This window comes from Lepidochelys olivacea (assembly GCF_965140295.1).
Source record: "Lepidochelys olivacea isolate rLepOli2 genome assembly, chromosome: 14".
NCBI classification, from domain to species: Eukaryota; Metazoa; Chordata; order Testudines; family Cheloniidae; genus Lepidochelys; species Lepidochelys olivacea.
Genome location: NC_140424.1, coordinates 29,299,925 through 29,318,804, shown reverse-complemented (window position 1 = coordinate 29,318,804; position 18,880 = coordinate 29,299,925). Strand labels below are relative to the sequence as shown.

General features: G+C 46.2%; 1 protein-coding gene across 6 annotated transcripts; it reads right to left on the bottom strand.

Moving 5' to 3' along the window:
• Positions 1-2,788: 2,788 nt before the first annotated feature.
• LOC311531231 (uncharacterized protein) lies at positions 2,789-18,627 on the bottom strand. Of its 6 annotated transcripts, XM_084648451.1 has the most exons (3): positions 10,902-11,017; positions 8,233-8,339; positions 2,789-7,664 (listed from the first exon to the last, which is right to left on the bottom strand). In XM_084648451.1, the coding sequence occupies exon 3, from the start codon at positions 7,651-7,653 to the stop codon at positions 6,118-6,120; it is 1,536 nt and encodes a 511-aa protein (XP_084504577.1). In that variant the 5' UTR covers positions 7,654-7,664; positions 8,233-8,339; positions 10,902-11,017; the 3' UTR covers positions 2,789-6,117. The 6 variants fall into 6 exon arrangements, with proteins under 6 accessions (XP_084504577.1, XP_084504576.1, XP_084504578.1 ...); XM_084648450.1 differs by lacking the exons at positions 8,233-8,339; positions 10,902-11,017 and adding an exon at positions 18,145-18,627; XM_084648452.1 differs by lacking the exons at positions 8,233-8,339; positions 10,902-11,017 and adding an exon at positions 18,145-18,627 and having other exon boundaries at positions 2,789-7,661.
• Between the last annotated feature and the right edge of the window lie 253 nt (positions 18,628-18,880).

Sequence of the window (18,880 nt, the reverse complement as noted above, 5' to 3'; positions counted from 1 at the left end):
GTAAGGGGTTAATCAGTTCAATTAACCTAGCTGGCACTTGACCAGAAGGACCAATGGAGAAAGAAGATACTTTCAAATCTGGGGGAAGGTTTTGTTTGTGTTCTCTTTGTTGGTTCCCTCTCGGGACCAAGAGAGAGACCAAGCAGGTAACCCAGCTCCTAAAAAGATCCTGAAATGATACATCTAAAATTACAGAAATTGTAAGTAATAGGAAGGAAATGTGTTAGATTATCTTTTGTTTTAGCCTGTGAATTTTCCTTGTGCTAAGTGGCAATTTTATTCCTGTTCTTTAACGGGAAAGCAGAGTCAGAGGGGAATCCTCTGTGTTTTAAATCTTTTTATTTATCCTGTAAAGTTATCTTCCATCCTGATTTTGCAGGTGTGATTCTTTTACTTTTTTTTTTTTAATAAAATTCTTCTTTTAAGAACCTGATTGATTTTCAGTGTCCTAAAAACCAGGGATTTGGTCTGTGCTCACTTTGTTAACCTATTGGTTGATATATTATTCTCAAGCTCCTTCCCCCAGAAAACAGGGTGAAGGGTCTTTGGGGGATATTTTTTTTGTGGGAGGGATAGGACTTCAAGTGGCCGCTCCCTGAATGTTTGTTTAAATCACTTGGTGGTGGCAGCAATACCATCCAAGGACAAGAAAAGGAATTTGTGCCTTGGGGAAGTTTTTAACCTAAGATGGTGGAATATAAGCTTAGGGGGTGCAGGTCCCCACATCTGTACCCCAGAGTTCAGAGTGGGGAGGGAACCCTGACATACATTATCTTGTCTGTCCTGCTCAACGAGCAGATGAGGGGGTCCCTGTAGCACTGGCTGGGGAGGACAAAGTGACTGCTATGGGGTTTCCTAGGATGCCCATCACTGTGGCATCCAGATGTGAGTCCCTGCAGAGCAGGGCCGGCCCTATGGGTGAATGAGATGCTCGGGGGGGTGCCATGGTCAAAAGGCAAGAAGTGGGGCGGAATTAGAGTGCGAGGTCATGGAAGAGAACTTGGGCCAATGGGGCGGGAGGCAGTGGGGGCCGGGGCAATGGGCAGGGGAGGCAATGGGGAGGGAGCAGGGGCCAGGCAGCCAAAATACAAGTTTTCCAAGGGCGCTATATTCCCTAAGGCTGGCCGTGCACACAGGAAAGGATGTTGGTCACAATGCAGAGGTGAACAACTCTGCTGGAGAACATTGTGACACTATGTTCATAGGGAGCAACCCAGCCTAGTCATTTCCTGCAGCCTGTAGGGAACACAGGATACTGGGAGTCCCTTTCTCTAACCTAAATGGCAGGTCCTGCCCACCCCATTTCACCCACCAAGACAGGGAGAACAGTTTCCACCTACTCATTTTTGTAAGCCCACCAGCACAGCAATGTGGGCATGCAGCACTTTGGGCGTGTTGTGCCACAGGTCCACTGGTTTGAAATGTGCCCTGTGTTATGTTAAATCAATAGGGATTTTACCATGTATAACTCAGCTGAAAAATGTCACTTGGGTACAGCTTCTTCCCAAATAATGTCAATTATTAATAAAATCCTAACACAAACACCCTGCATTCATTTCCTTGGTTATGGGTCATTCATTTTCTACCACTACCTTCTGACATCTGAGCACATTATCTCCCTGACTACTTGGGGCACCTGTAGAACTTGGACTTGTAGAAGTCCTCTCTCTGGCTATTCATAGCATACAGAAAGTCCCTGCCCTTCCCATCTCCCTCCCAGCCATCAGTGAGAATCTCCCCCATACTCTCAAGGATGTTCTGCAAAACACAGCAAGTACCTCTCACATGAGGCAGACATTGCTCATCAGCCTCCAGCCTTCTCCAGCCTTGTCCTCCTCCTTCCCTTCAGTCTGCCAAATGCCCACTCCACTGCAAATCTGCAGTTATGTAGGGCCTAGCCCAACAGCTCCTTTCTCCTGACCTCCAAGTGTCCAGGAAAATGGTTCATAAGCAAGGCTACGATTATGTCACAGAGGTCATGGAAGCTGTAACTTCCATTGACCTCCATGACATTTTCTGCCCTGAGATTGGAGCTCCCAGCCAGCCCCGCCCTCGCAGATCCCAGACAACCTGGTGGGGGGGACCCTGCAGCTGCCAGCTGCCCAGGCGACTAATTAGATGGAATTACACAGTAATTCATTGGAATTATGAATTAATGGCTTCTCATCTGACTAGCTCAGGAACACCAAATCAAAAGATGGAATTATTGATTATGGTTATTAATGAGACTGCACTCAGGCAGTAACCACATAAAAATTTACTAAGGATTCTTCTCCACCCATCCTAAACAATGTTGTAAAATAAACCACTGTATGTGGCTTCCAATAAAGAAGAGTTTATTTAAGTAATCAGAAATGACAGAAGAAACCAACAAACAATCAAATCAATAAGGATTATGCAAATGAGATACACCAGATGAAAATGGTAAATAAAATAAGTCAAGCAATTTACCTATTCTTAAAATAACCTCTTAATTAAATATGACATTCTAAAATAGAAAGTAAGTATTAAATGGACTAGTGTTATAAAACTGAGTATAAAGTTCAAAAAGCTATGGGGATTAACCACAATGGTATGCACTTAATTATTTGGGATACTAAAAAAATCCAGAGGTTGTTTATCCTAATTAAGTTTAACTAGTAGCTAAGCATTATTGATGGAATTAAACAGTTAAACTTAAAGAAACAGTATCAGATAACCAAGTATAAATTCAGTATAATAACTGGTATACAACAAGGAGATTCAACTTGCTACTAAAACTTTTAAACTAAAAATGAATTTGGACAAAACTAGATAAATTGGATAGGATGCGAGAAGTGACAGTAGTGACAACTTTAACAAAATCTAGTAAAACTCTTACTATTTCTCTTTCTTCTATCTTATGAAGGTAGCATTGTGAAGCTAACAATTCACAATTATATAATTATTACAGTTGAAAATTCAGCATTGTTTAGACGTGTTTAGCTGGAAAATAATTATAATGAACCCTGCACAAGCTGTGGTACAAGAATCACCCAAAGTGATTATTATACAACAGTTCAGATACAAGAGGATTAACTCTGATTTGGTGGAGTTAATAGGCAAGTTTACAAGCGTGAAAGTTCGAAAAGCAGTTTAATTAATCCAACGGTAATTCAATTTAACGAGACAAGGTGGATGAAATAATATTTTTTGTTGGGAAAGATTTCAAGCTTGTCTCTCTCACCAACAGAAGTGGGCCCAGTAAAAGCTATTATCTCACCCACCTTGTCTCTCTAAGATCCAGGGACCCACATGGCTATGACAACACTACATATTCAAATTAAAGTTAATCAAGACGGTTGAGGGAGTGTTCTTAGCTCTCTCCTGCCAACAAACAGCAGCTACACTGGGTGCCTTACAGTGGCAAGGCGTTAGTGGCATAGCTGTGCCGCTGTAAGCTGCGCAGTGTAGACATAGCCTTAGTCTACTTTAAGGCTCTATTTCTTTTTCCAATTTCTAGTTGATTCATTTCCTTTTTACTATTTTTAATTGAGATATTTTTCATAGTTGGATGGAAGTTGATAGGTTTATATGACTTTGGTATTTTCCAAGTAAGAGTTCCTACCAGTCCAAAAGTCTGGTTTTATGGAATAGAGCTGAACTCCAGTGGATTAGGTATTCTAGGAAAACACGCTCCAAGACTAATGTCTATCTTTCTTCCAAGCACACAAAGTAGCTGTTGAATTTTAGCAATGGGCACTGATTTCCTATTTTTTTCTGATCTTTAAAGAAGTGGCTCTGCTCACCCTCTCAGTCCCTTCTATTTTTGTGGGTGAAGTCTTCCTCTTTGTAGTTTGGCTTAGGATTTTCTTCTGGGAAACATCTTTTCCCCCAAGCTGCTTATTATTGGGATTCTGGAGTTTCTCAGTCAAAGAAAGTTGCTCTCTTAGGGAGAGTTAAACAAACACTTCTCATGTGGAATGACCCAGCTTTCTCTAAATCAGGGGCTCATAGTCTGATCACAATCTGCTGGAGGTAGGTTTTGCAGGACAGAGGTTTTTGCAGTGCTCCCTCTAATTTTTCCACACATGTGTGGAATGAATTTTGTTATGTGCACCAATATGGAGGTGATGTGTGACACGTCACCTTCATATTGGTTCACATAACAAAATTCATGTGATGGGGTGGGGCTGAGGAATTCTTGTGGGAGGGGGCTCAGGGTTGGGGTGCAGGGCTGTGAGGGCTCTGGCTGGCGGTGCGGGCTCTGGTATGGGGCTGAGGATGAGGGGCTCAGGGCTGGGGCAGAAGATTGGATGCAGGGAGAGGGCTCCAGCTGGGGTGCAGGCTCTGGGGTGGGGCCAGGGATGAGGCTTTTGGGGTGCAAGAGGGTGCTCCAGGGCTACAGTGGGGAAAAAGGACTCCCCCCAGCGCTCTCTCCCCACAGCAGAACCTGGGCTTAGGGGGAGGAGGCACCTGTCCCCACCACGGGAGCTCTAGGCTGGCGCTGCAGGATAGCTGCCCCTCCCCCGGCCCCAGCAAGTCTGAGCTGGGGGAGGGCCACCCGGGCCGCTCCTGGGTCCGGGCTGCTCTGGCTGTGCCTGGGCCCAATCTGGCCATCCCTGGATCTGGGCCACGGCAGGTCCAGGCTGCAGGGTGAGTTGGGGCGGAGGGGGAGGGGGTACCCTAAGCATTTGCGCAGCGCTAAATAGGGTTCTGCGCGGCCACGTTGCCGCACAGCTTACAGGGAATTTAGGTTTTGGGCTAGACAATCCTTTTTTATGCATTATCACTCCATGTGGTTGTAATGGGGGGACTCAATCTACCCCAAAGGACATATTAGGCAACTTTCCATTGTCCGTTTTCTTTTGGAGAGGCATTTCCTTTTATTGCAGGTGGTCATTCATTAACTGGACACGTCAAACTGTCATAGCAAGTTTCTGTCCATCCAGCAGGTGCATTTGGGCATCACAAGAAATTCCTTTCCATCCTTTTCTTGGAATCCTTCATTAGCATAGAATCTGCCACCTCTTAGCTGAATACTTTTATACAATGGACCAGGTTCAACCAAGGAGATTGAGGAATACCTCCACCTCTGAATATCCCGTGGCTAGGGCACTCACTTGGGAGGTGGCAGATTACTTGGGGAGGTGAAGGGATTTGAACAGCATAGAGGAGACTTGAACCTCCTGGGTGAGTACCTCAACTACTGGGCTAAAGGGTATAAAAGAGGTCCGTGTCCTCTTTTCCCATACCCCAGGTATTTTGTGTAGCATTAGGTGGCTTTGGAACACTCCAACTGGATGGGGCCCCATCGGCAGAGGAGCACTTATCCCCAGTTTATGAATCACAAGAAGAGACAGGTGCTTCCCTGGAGCCCGGACTTAGGTACCTATGTACAAGAAAAGGGCAGGACTCAAGACACCCCCGACTCCTTAGCATGTCCCATTGGCTAGCTTAGGTGGCTCCCCACCTAGCATGCTTGGTTTTGTGAATCACATTCTGAGATGTCTCTTTCTCCCCATTCATTTTATAGACAGCCCAGGTGCCTAACTTAGGCTTTGTGGATCCCAGTGTTGTTTCTGTGATTGTCTAGAAGTATGGTATCACAACACTCAGCATTGTAACACTTAAGTCCCTTGGTGGATCCACGTCTAAAAAACTATGAAGAATAAATGAGAAGTCACAGAATATCAGAGAGCTTTCTAGCACCAAATAAATTTAGGAGCTGAAGAGAGGATGTCCAGAACTTCTTGAGACGTAATAAACAAATCCCATCACAGCATGGGAATCTTATCCCAGCCTCTTTTCCTACAGGGCTCTCTTCTAGAAAGGGGATTTCAATCTCTGCTTTAACAACTATTGTTCGTCCTTATTGCATGGCCACTCCAGCCTCGCCTGGTCCTGATATTCAAAGCATTTACAGGCTGTCTCCAGTGTGGATTCTGTAATGCTTAATACCAGTTTATCTCCAATTGAAGTTTAGCCCATAGTCAGGGCAGTTATAGGGTTTTTTTCCAATGTGGGTTCTCTGATGTGATAGAATGTGTGAGGTTCAACTAAAACTTTTCCTGTACTTATTGTATTTGTAGCATTTCTCCCTGTGTGGGTTCCCTGGAGATTATAGGAGCTAAGCTGTTACCGAAACTTTTCCCACAGTCAAGACATTGATAATGGTCTCACTCTGCTATGGATTCTCTGATGTGCAGTAAGGGCTGAACGTGTACTGAAGTTTTTCCCACATTCGGGGCATTTAAAGGGTTTCTCCCCTGTGTGTATTCTCTGGTGAGTAATAACATTTGAGCTTCGACTGAAGCTTTTCCCACAGTCAGGACAATTATAGGGTCTCTCTCCTGTGTGGGTTCTGTGATGTAATAGAAGGTTTGAGATGTGACGAAAGCTTTTCCCACACTCTTTGCATCTGTAGGGCCTCTCCCCTCTGTGGATTCTCCGGTGTTTAGTGAGGGCAGAGCTGTCACTAAAGCTTTTCCCACAGTTGGGGCATTTGTAGGGCTTCTCTCCTGTGTGTTTTCTCTGATGTCTAGTGAGGTCTGAGCTTCGACCAAAGCTTCTCTCACACTCAATGCATTTATAGGGTTTCTCCCCTGTGTGAATTCTCTGGTGTATAATAAGATCTGAGCTTGAACCAAAGCTTTTCCCACACTCAGGGCACTTAAAGGGCTTCTCTCCTGTGTGGACTCTCTGATGTTTATTAAAGTGGGATCTGTCACTGAAGTTCTTCCCGCACTCATTACACTTATAGGGTTTCTCTCCAGTGTGGATTCTCTGGTGTCTAACAAGTTTCAAGAGCTGAACAAAGCTTTCCCCACATGTTGGGCATTTGAAAGGTCTCTCCCCCGTGTGGGTTCTCTGATGTGATAGAAGGTTTCCACTCCGACTAAAGCTTTTCCCACACTCGTTGCATCTGTAGGGTCTCTCCCCCGTGTGGATTCTCTGATGCGATAGAAGGTGTGAGCTCAGACTAAAGCTTTTCCCACATTCAGTGCATATGTAGGGTCTCTCCCCCGTGTGGATTCTCTGGTGCAATAGAAGTTGTGAGCTATGACTAAAGCTTTTCCCACATTCATTGCATATGTAGGGTTTCTCCTTCATGTGGGTTCTCTGATGTGATAGAAGGTATGCATTCTGACTAAAGCTTTTCCCACACTCATTGCATCTGTAGGGTCTATCCCCAGTATGGATTCTCTGATGTGCTAGAAGGTTTCCACTCCGACTAAAGGTTTTCCCACACTCGTTGCATCTGTAGGGTCTCTCCCCAGTGTGGATTCTCTGGTGAATAGTGAGAGTTGAGCTCTGACTAAAGCTTCTCCCACAGTCCTTGCATTTATAGGGTCTGTTTCCTGTGTGGGTTCTCTGGTGACTAATAAAGGCTGATCTCCAGCAGAAGCTTTTCCCACAGAAACTGCATGTATGGGGTCTATCTCCACTGGGGATTCTCTGTTGAACAGTTTCTTTGATTTTCTTGACCACTCGACTCCTGTGAGTGGATTTACACTGGTTCTCCTTTGCATGGTTTCTCTGATGCCTCTCTGGCTTGCACTGACTTTCATGGGCTTCTCCCTGCTCAACACACTGAGAAACATCCCCTTCAGATCTTCCTGACACCATCTCACCTGTTTCCACATGCTCAGGACCTTCCTGTTGATGATTCTCCTTCTTGTTCTCACTCACCATCCTCTCACCTGCTGGGATAGGGAGACAATCCAGACAGGAGTCACTTGCTGTGCTGGGGGGAAAAGAAACTTCAGAGAAGAACAGCAAAGAAGAACCCCTGATGGTTCTTGGGGTACCTAGCACTGTGAGTCATCTAGTTACCCACCTGCATCCAGCATGATGCAGACATACTTGTGCTTAGCTGGGTGTCAGCTCCCTGACACTACCAGTCTGCTAGCCGCTACAGCACTCTCCTCTGGATATGCCAGCCCTTACTTTGCCTTGCAGGTTAACAATAGGTGCACCCTAATCCCCAAGTCCCTTTGAAGCATTCCTCTGTAATGTCCAGCCCCTTATGCACTGACCATACACAAAAATATCAGATCTTCTGTCCCCAAAGGAAAAGCATACACACTCGCTGGTATGATTCAGTTCAGGACCAACATCTAGCTTAATACCACAGCACTTAGACATATCTATAGTGAAAACCACAATAAGTTCATTAACAAAGATTCAAGGTTCAAGTGGCAGTGCGTAAGGATATTGGAGACATATACAACAAAAATCATAACACTCTTTCTAGAGACTTAACAGACTAACCTCCTGTCTAAAGAAGTTTTATCTCAGCCAGTGTCTTCTGCAGCATTTCAACCAAGGTTGGTTGAGATCCTGTTTTCATGAAGGTAACCGAACCACCTGTTTACTTCCTAGGTGCAGGATAAAAGGGTGTCTTCTTTGCCTTCCATTTATATCCCCAAAATTCATTCTTTGTGCCCCAAGTCAGGATGACCACCTGCAGCTTATTTTCCTGAGTGCTGCTTCCCTGTTTTTACATATCTCCATTGACTTTGTATGTAAGTATGTACCATGGGGCTGGATTCCAGTACTTAATTTACACCTCAACAAAGAGAGGTGACTAAACTTCTCCTATCTGACAGAAAACCTGTTTGCCAACTCTGCCATGACACAGACTTTAAACCATATTTTCAGGATCTAGACACACCTCCTTCCACAGAATCTGCACATATATTTCACAACAACATTAATTTCCACTGTGACCCCAGTTTTCATTTAAGACTGCACAGGCTGTTCTTTGGTGAAACAGAATGTACATAAAAAGAAAAGGAATACTTGTGGCACCTTAGAGACTAACCAATTTATTTGAGTATAAGCTTTCATGAGCTACAGCTCATTGCATCGGATGCATTCAGTGGAAAATACAGTGGGGAGATTTATATACCTAGAGAACATGAAACAATGGGTGTTACCATACACACTGTAAGGAGAGTGATCACTTAAGGTGAGCTATTACCAGCAGGAGCGTGGGGCGGGGGGGGGGAACCTTTTGTAGTGATAATCAAGGTGGGCCATTTCCAGCAGTTGACAAGAACGTCTGAGGAACAGTGGGGGGAATTAATTTGCAAAACTGGATACAATTAACTTAGGCTTGAATAGAGACTGGGAGTGGATGGGCCATTACACAAAGTAAAACTATTTCCCCATGTTTATTCCCCCTCCCAACCCCCACTGTTCCTCAGATGTTCTTGTCAATTGCTGGAAATGGCCCACCTTGATTATCACTACAAAAGGTTCTCACCCCCCCTCCCCCCCGCCCTGGTCTCCTGCTGGTAATAGCTCACCTTAAGTGATCACTCTCCTTACAGTGTGTATGGTAACACCCATTGTTTCATGTTCTCTATGTATATAAATCTCCCCACTGTATTTTCCACTGAATGCATCCGATGAAGTGAGCTGTAGCCCACGAAAGCTTATGCTTTAATAAATTTGTTAGTCTCTAAGGTGCCACAAGTACTCCTTTTCTTTTTGTGAATACAGACTAACACGGCTGCTACTCTGAAACCTGTTAGAATGTACATACAAAAACCGGGATGTTCCTGTAACCCCCTTGCCAGCTAGCATCCTGGGGTTCTTGCATCACAGAAACAAACCCAAGTAACTGCTGGGGAGATCAACAAATGAGGAAATAAACTCCTCCCACCCCACCCAAAAAAACCCCCCCTTCTCCAGAGGAAAGAAAGGAGGGGACCAATTCCACCTCCACATCACATCTGAATACTCAAAGAAAAGGGGAGCTCCAGCCAGGTGTGAGTCCTGCTGGGCAGGAAGCCACAAGGATATGACACCTGCTAACCTGGGTAAAACAAGGCAGAACAAACCCAAATAGCTGCACAGGAGATTAATCAATCAAATGCCCTCCCAGTCCTTGGCCAGGAGCAAGGACCTGCTGGCTGAAGCCCAGGCACAGTGATGAGCACAGCAGGCCCCCATTTGAGCTGCCTGATGGGCCAAGCCACCAAGGGCTGAGGGGGTTAGCAGACCTGCTCCGGCGGTTCATTGTATTTGCCCAGGGCTATGGTAGCTCCTGCTTATTCTCAGCCTTACTCCTGCCTTGTTTCAGCCTTGCCCTTTCCTTGCCTCATTCCAGGTAATGTGCTTCTAGCCCTCACCTCCCATTCCTGACTTCAGCTCTAACCCTGGCTTCTGGCATCCAGCCTCAGATTCCAGTTCTGACACTTGGCTCCAGCTGCAGGTTCCTGACGCTGTCTGTGACCCATGGCTCTGACCGTTAGGACTGACTCCTGCTCCGACCACTAGACATGACCACCCATGTCCTGGGCCCCAACACCCTTTTCCAAAGAAGGGAGAGGAGGGGATCAATTCTGCCTCCCCTTCCCATCCGCAGATTGAAGAGGGGAGTGGATACCCAGTCAGAGAGACCTCCCCGGTTTGATGTCTGCCATGAGGGTATAAAAACTGAGCCATTTTATCAGACTGATCACGAGTGGTCATCTTTACAGACCTCACTTCCTCATAGCCCTGGAGAATAGGTAGAGGCAGAACTGGCTTTTCCTCTCCCTGCTCCTCACCTTGTCCTAGGAAAGTCAATCTGCCCGGGGTGCTGCAGGGAATGGGGCTGGGCTGGGAGCCGCGAACCTCGCTCCCCACTGACTGCTCCTGCTGCCCCTGCCAGTCTCTGCCCCTGTCTCCCTCCTGCCCCCTCCCCTCCCCTCGGGCTGGGAGACTCGGTCCCTGGCTCGGCCCGGGGCGGTCGCTCTCCCGGCGCTGGCTCGGCTCGGCTCCTGCAGGCGCTCAGGGGGGCAGAGACTAGGGAGGGCCAGGGAGGGCAGCAGCTCCGGGACTCGCAGACCCCCGCCCCCCCGGGAGCAGAGCTGGGGCGAGGAGGGGCCGTTGGTGCAGAGTCACTTTCCTGCCCGGCCCCAGCCCTTCCCCCGGGTCTCTCCCCTCACCTGCAGGCTCCGGCTCAGGGGCTGGTCTCGGCAGAGCCCGATGCTGCCCAGGGGCTGGCTCCAGCCCCCGGAGAAAATCCCCCCGGCTGAGCCCCCAGGGGCGCTAGGGAAGGGCTCTCCCCGCACACACCCTGCTGGGGAGCAGCTGATCAGCTCCTAGATCACAATGGATGCGGCAGCAGCAAGGTCTTCTGAGTCCAACCAGGAAGTGTGAATGAGCAGACAGAGTGTTATTTGCTGCCTCCCCTCCCCTCGCAATGCTCAGAGCCCTCTGGTGGCCACAGCCCCAGCTCGTGAAGCCGCCGGCGCACCCACCCTCACCCTCACCCTCACACTTTGGGGCCAGAACAGCAGCGCAGGAAGCAACAGATTTAGCTCCTTGGTTGTTCCAGGGCAGGCTGGAGCTAGGCGAATGCTCAGTGACAGCTGCTGGAGCCGCTGCCCTGGCTCTACCCCTACTGCCCCCCAGACTCTGCTTCCTGCAAGACGAAGCTGACGAGGGAGCAAGAGGGGGAAATCGGGGGGGGAGGATGGGCAGAAATTGTTCAGGAGCCAACATGTGAAACGAGGGTAAGGGGGAGGGGCAGGCAGATGGAGAAAATCGGGGACAGGGAGCAGGAGCTGGGGTTCAGAAAGGGGAGATATTGTGCCAGACCATGTCAGAGGGGAAACCCTGACAGGGAAGGGTACAGGGGATAAAAGTTACTGCAAACGGGGTGAGCCATCAGTAGTGGTTGCCAAACAGGGTGTAGATTGCTGGCAGAGGGGCTTGTGCTGTTCGCTGGATGGTCCGTCTGAGCTCCCGCTCCCCGGTTCTGTGTAGTCTATTGCCTAGATACAGAAGCTCTTTCTCTATCTGAAATGATGTAGCGAGCTACCAAGGAAACCTGGTTCATTGAAATCTCTCTCGCTCTCTCTCTCACAAACACACATCCTGTTGTTTTGTGTTTAAAAAGAAAAGGAGGACTTGTGGCACCTTAGAGACTAACCAATTTATTTGAGCATGAGCTTTCGTGAGCTACAGCTCACTTCATCGGATGCATGCGTGGAAACTGCAGCAGACTTTATATACACACAGAGAATATGAAAAAATACCTCCTCCCACCCCATTGTCCAGCTGGTAATAACTTGTCTAAAGTGATCATCAGGTGGGCCATTTCCAGCACAAATCCAGGTTTTCTCACCCTCCACCCCCCCACACCCAGCCCACTTTGGATGGGCTATCACCAGCAGGAGAGTGAATTTGTGTGGGGGGGTGGAAGGTGAGAAAACCTGGATTTGTGCTGGAAATGGCCCAACCTGATGATCACTTTAGATAAGCTATTACCAGCTGGACAATGGGGTGGGAGGAGGTATTTTTTCATATTCTCTGTGTATATATAAAGTCTGCTGCAGTTTCCACGGCATGCATCCGATGAAGTGAGCTGTAGCTCACGAAAGCTCATGCTCAAATAAATTGGTTAGTCTCTAAGGTGCCACAAGTACTCCTTTTCTTTTTGCGAATACAGACTAACACGGCTGTTACTCTGAAACCTGTCTTTGTGTTTAAAATAATTCCTTGTCAGTTTACATAGTTCACAGATTTGTCTCATCTGCTGTTCTGATTTGCCTCATTTTGAAGGCCATTCTGTAATCACTGTCAATGTACCATCACACGTTTTAATTATTCATTTAAATATAATTTTTATTACTCCTATTTTTTAGTACTCTGGCATTTGCCTTGGTTAACATTGTGCTGCTGTTGTGCTACTTAGCTTATATTTTTAATAACAAATAATCATGGACAATATTAATTGATGAGTGAAGGGGCATGCCCTCATTCTAGTGGAGAAGAGACTAAGCTCTTCTGGGCTCCAGTCTGCATTGCCTGAAGGGGGAGCTTTAAAGGGGGAAAACTGTCACAAGAAGCAGTAGTAAAAAGAACAGGAGTACTTGTGGCACCTTAGAGACTAACAAATTTATTAGAGCATAAGCTTTCATGAGCTACAGCTCACTTCATCGGAAGCTTATGCTTTAATAAATTTGTTAGTCTATAAGGTGCCACAAGTACTCCTTTTCTTTTTACAGATACAGACTAACACGGCTGCTACTCTGAAACCTGTCAAGAAGCAGCAGTGAACAGGAAAAAGACAGCTGAGCTTCAGAGACTGCTGACAACAGAGACAGATCAGCCAAGAGGGAGGCACTTGCAGGCCCCACCACCCCTGAAGCTGTATGGACCACCTATGAAGCAGGGTGTCCCAAAAGGAGGGGCTGGAGGTAGACCCTAATTAAAGAAATTATACTAGCTGATAAACCAACCCCAAAGGGGCACCCCAAAAGACTGCCTAAAAGACCAAACATCTTTGCCTTTTGTTTCTTTTACTCTGATTTCCCACATCTCTCCAGAGAAAGAGAGAGAAAAGGACCTTTGTGTTCTTGGTTTGTTTCTTGTTTGGAGAACACCTTGTGTGCTATGGACAGGGGAGGGGTATCATGAACATCTCGAATTGGGGTCTGGTGGGGACTCAGGGAGCTAGGGCGGACTCACTGCAGGAAGCGCACAGTGTGGAAGGGGATGCTGAATGCTCCGAGGTCAGACCCAGGAAGGTCAAAGCTGTGTAAGCTTCTTGCCCTGGAGACAGTATGTTCAGAGAGGAGGCTTCCCCAGAGTCCTGACTGGCTTCATATGGAGTAGTTCCAGAGCATCGCCCGGGTGACTCCATGATAGTCTCTTTCCATTGTAGATCAGTCCATAGGTTATCTGTTAATGCATTGAAACTAGTGTAAAGTATTGAAAACAGTATTTGAAATATTTATGTATACCTTTTAAACACAAGCTATTAGGCAGAAAAATCTACCACTGTTCTTCATATGGACTTCCCACTATTGCCACCGTTACACACATTGAACAAGTTTTCAATTCAAAATTTCAACTTCTGTGCTTTGGCACACTCATATCAACAAGTTCCCCTCTGATCTCATTTCAGAGTCATTTTCTTTTCCTCGCTGCTTAAACTGAAGTGCCTTATCCTCACTGAGTTTTTTTCCTCAGAATAACACCTGCTCCAATAGGCTATGCTTTGACCAAAAGTAAATTGTCATTCCTCAGAATTAAAAATAAAAAGAGAAACCACCAACACAATAATAGACATAGGAAAACCTAGTAAAAAAAAAAATTAAGGCACAAGAGCAAACACAACCTTTGCAAGGGTTTCTATGGTTTTAAACCTCGGACTGCTTGCATTGTAAGCAAGAATCGTATCCCTAGATGAACAAACAATGCTTTGGCCCAAAAGCAATCATCATTCCTTAGAACTGTGGGAAAAAACAGGCAAATCTAGCTATAAAATGTAAAAGTAGCGCACCTAACTTCACTTTTAAAGGTCTCTCCCATGGTGTCTTACATCTTAAAGCAAGAAACTGAAATTCAGATCCTAATGAAGCTATAACTCCGAGACAAACAAACCAGGCTTTGCTCAAAACCTCTGGTCATTCCTTAGTTTTTTTCCTCTCTCTGTAACATATGTGCATTAACTTCACATCCTTAGTGTTACACCCCAAACACATGCCCTTTATAAGGGACAGGAATAAGAGAAATTGGGGGGGGGGAGGTTGAAAGCCTCTGTTAATTTCTTTAGTTTAAAAGACTTTAAATGGTTTTCCATGGCACACACCCAAATGGGGGGCTCTAGACATTCAGACTCAAACACCCTGGGATAACTAACAGGCATTAGCTATCTCCCCATGAAAACATAGTGGAGACAAAGCACGTTGCTTTGGTTCCCTTTTGGAAAAACTAAAGGAGTAACAGGATAATTCATGTCCAAAAAAAAAAAAAATCTTATTTTGGGCAGTACAGAAAAATAAACTTGTCAGAATGAAGAATTTCATTGAAAGGTATCACAAAAAGTCTATGAAATTAAAATATGTAATTAAAAGGATACACAGTTCAGTAGAAAAATCAACATGTATTAATTCATTTAATTTGTTGAAGAGTAAATTGTGCACTTCAGTGTTCGCAGGATGGTGAATTACTTACAGAAAAAAGGATTTTTAATACATTTTCAATTACAAAGGGAGCGGGGAGTCACATGTTACTGGAAGTCCAGAATGGTAGTAACTGCTATAGGAATTAGAGTAGCAGCCGTGTTAGTCTGTATTCGCAAAAAGAAAAGGAGGACTTGTGGCACCTTAGAGACTAACCAATTTATTTGAGCATAAGCTTTCGTGAGCTACAGCTCACTTCATTGGATGCATTCAGTGGAAAATACAGTGGGGCGATTTATATACACACAGAACATGAAACAATGGGTGTTATCATACACGCTGTAAGGAGAGTGATCACTTAAGGTGAGCTAATACCAGCAGGAGAGCGGGGAGGGAGCAGGGAGAAGGGAGAAGAAAACCTTTTGTAATGATAATCAAGGTGGGCCATTTCCAGTAGTTGACAAGAAAGTCTGAGGAACAGTGGGGCGGGGGGGGGGGAGGGAAGGGGGGAGAAGGGAAATAAACATGGGGAAATAGTTTTACTTTGTGTAATGACCCATCCACTCCCAGTCTCTATTCAAGCCTAAGTTAATTGTATCCAGTTTGCAAATTAATTCCAATTCAGCAGTCTCTCGTTGCAGTCTGTTTTTGAAGTCTTTTTGTTGTAATATTGCGACTTTTAGGTCTGTAATCGAGTGACCAGAGAGATTGAAGTGTTCTCTGACTGGTTTATGAATGTTATAATTCTTGACGTCTGATTTGTGTCCATTTATTCTTTTACGTAGAGACTGCCCAGTTTGCCCAATGTACATGGCAGAGGGGCCTTGCTGGCACATGATGGCATATATCACATTGGTAGAAGTGCAGGTGAACGAGCCTCTGATAGTGTGGCTGATGTGATTAGGCCCTATGATGGTGTCCCCTGAATAGATATGTGGACACAGTTGGCAACGGGCTTTGTTGCAAGGTTAGGTTCCTGGGTTAGTGGTTCTGTTGTGTGGTGTGTGGTTGCTGGTGAGTATTTGCTTTAGGTTGGGGGGCTGTCTGTAAGCAAGGACTGGCCTGTCTCCCAAGATCTGTGAGAGTGATGGGTCATTCTTCAGGATAGGTCGTAGATCTTTGATGATGACTGTTCCTCAGACGTTCTTGTCAATTGCTGGAAATAGCCCACCTTGATTATCACTACAAAAGGTTTTCTCTACCTCCCCCCTCTCTCCTGCTAGTATTAGCTCATCTTAAGTGATCACTCTCCTTACAGTGTGTATGATAACACCCATTGTTTCATGTTCTCTGTGTATATAAATCTCCCCACTGTATTTTTCACTGAATGCATCCGATGAAGTGAGCTGTAGCTCAGGACAGCTTATGCTCAAATAAATTGGTTAGTCTGTAAGGTGCCACAAAAAAAAAAAGGAGTACTCCTTTTCTTTTTGCTGTAGGAATGTACAACCATTTTAAGTATATGAATTATTTGGGTGAGGTGACAGCAAAAGTATGAAGAGTGTGTTCCCTAAAGGCTCAAAAAAAAAAAAAAAAAAAAGAAAGTTAAAAGAATCCCAAATGTAATTATTTATGTCTTTTAATTGCATTCCTCTTGGGTATATAACTCATGATTTTGAATATTTCTGGTTATTAATATATCCAGGGTTGTGTACTTATATTTAGTAAGAATTAAAGTAGAAGTTTGCCTTTGAGAAGGATTTCAGAAAAGATAGTATAGTTGTACCCTTAGGATCAGATTTTTAAAAGGTATTGAGACACATAGTGGGATTTTCAAAAGGGTCTAGGTGCTTTCAACATTTGAAAAATCTGGCCTCTGGTGAATGTTTGGGAACCAAGTTCTACACACAAGTGTGACATGTAAAAAAGCACTAGGGTGCTGGATTGAGAGGCAAAATAAAAATTGACAAAGGCAATCAAAGGAAACCGAAGAAGTTCTGACGGTGACCCAGGAAATCAGTCTTGATGTCAAATGGTCCCAAAGAATAAACTTGTGTGCTTAAATAGTGAAAAAAACAAGGAAAAATTAAGAATGAAAAGCAAATGTCCCAATACAAACAAGAAGTGCTATACTAGAAGCACTGTGCAATGTCAATTGCTGAAACAACTAGCAACTGTTAATACTTTCAATTATTTGCTGTTAAAAATATAAACTAAATAGCACAATGACATCACAGAATATCAGAGTTAGAAGGGACCTTAGGAGGTCAGCTAGTCCAACCCCCCCTCTCAAAGCAGGACCAATTCCTCAATTTTTTTTGCCGAATTTCCCTAAATGGCCCCCTCAAGGATTGAAGTCACAATCCTGGGTTTCCCACGCCAATGCTCAAACCACTGAGCGATCCCTCTGACATCCGTCTGCAAAATGTTAACGGAGGTAAATGAAGTGCTAAGAGGTGTATTAGAGATGGAAGATTTCAGAGCAGCAGTCCTGTTACTCTGTGTTTGCAAAAAGAAAAGGAGGACTTGTGGCACCTTACAGACTAAAAAATGTATTTGAGGATAAGCTTTCGTGAGCTACAGCTCACTTCATTGGATGCATGCAGTGGAAAATACAGTGGGGAGATTTATATACATAGAGAACATGAAACAATGGGTGTTACCATGCACACTGTAACCAGAGTGATCAGGTAAGGTGAGCTATTAGCAGCGGGGGTGGGGTGCGGGGGGAGCCTTTTGTAGTGATAATCAAGGTGGGCCATTTCCAGCTGTTGACAAGAACGTCTGAGGACCAGTAGGAAGAGCCACTTTACCCAGGCATTGGGATGCCCTGTGCCTTTAAGAACACAGCCCTAGGAAGCGGGTGCTGAACTGCACCATCCTGTGAGGTGTGGGGTGGAAAGCCCAGGTTCTGACCCCCTTCCCCCGCGCCTTTGCAGCCAATGCGGACATTGGGCTCAGCCCACCTAGGAGGAGCTTTTTCCCCTTCCCTGTCCCAGGGGTGTCCCCTCTGCCACTGGTTGTGCCCGTACCTCCTTAACCCTGGCTCCTGCCCCTGATTTTCCCCTTCAGCCCCGCTCCCTCCCCGGCCTGCGGCCAGTTTGCCGCCGCACAGACTGTGCCCATCCCACCCACCCCCCGAATTTGCCCCCTCTGACCGGATCCGCCAAGGGTCCTATAAGCTGCTTCGGGCCAGCAGAGCAGCAGGTTCCGAGGGGCAGCAGCTCTTTGTAACATCACCGCGCAGGGAGCGGAGCTGGGGCGAGGAGGGGCCGTTGGTGCGGAGTCACTTTCCTGCCCGGCCCCGGCCCTTCCCCCGGGTCTCTCCCCTCACCTGCAGGCTCCGGCTCCGGGGCTGGTGTCGGCAGAGCCCGGGGCTGCTTCCAGCCCCCGGAGAAAGTCCCCCCAGCTGGGCCCCGAGGGGCGCTAGGGACGGGCTCTCCCCGCACACACGCCGCTGGGGAGTCGCTGATCCGGCCTGGCAGCTGGGCTCTCCCCTCCCACCCCACATCAGGGGGGCGTTTGGCCGCCGCCCTTGCCGGAAGCAGATTCTGAGGGTAGTGAGGGCAGCAGCTGTTACAGCTCAGCAGAGCCGGGTCAGACGCTGTTTCTGGCTGCCCGCTTATGTGATCTGGGAGCCATGGCGGATCAGCTGCTGCTGCCCAGCGGGGTCCGAGAAGGGGGAGTTGCGGTCAGATTCACTTGTTTTCCATAAAAAGGGTGTTTAACAATTCCTGAACAATTCTGATGCGTTCAGGCTCTAGGCTGGAGCGTTTAAAGTCAGATCCATTCCTCTCTGTCTGTTAAAGGTCTGTTTTGATGTACATTTGTTACAAGGGTTGAATAAATCTCCATTGTGCACGCACGCTGGTTTTTGTCCTTCAGTAAGATTTGAGTCTACTAACACTTACACAGTCTTTTCTTTGGCCTGAGAATAGTCCCAGGGGCTTTGTTTAATCTCTATCACTGGGTGGCTTTAGCACTGTCTCCCCACATTCGGTCCTAGTGGAAGGTGTAGTCTAAGGACTAATAAAATAATCAAGGTTAGGATCTTTAAATACAGAAGTCTG

Excerpts from the sequence above, each read along its gene's own strand:
- LOC311531231 (XM_084648450.1), bottom strand. The coding sequence starts at position 7,653 with ATGGTGAGTGAGAACAAGAAGGAGAATCATCAACAGGAAGGTCCTGAG.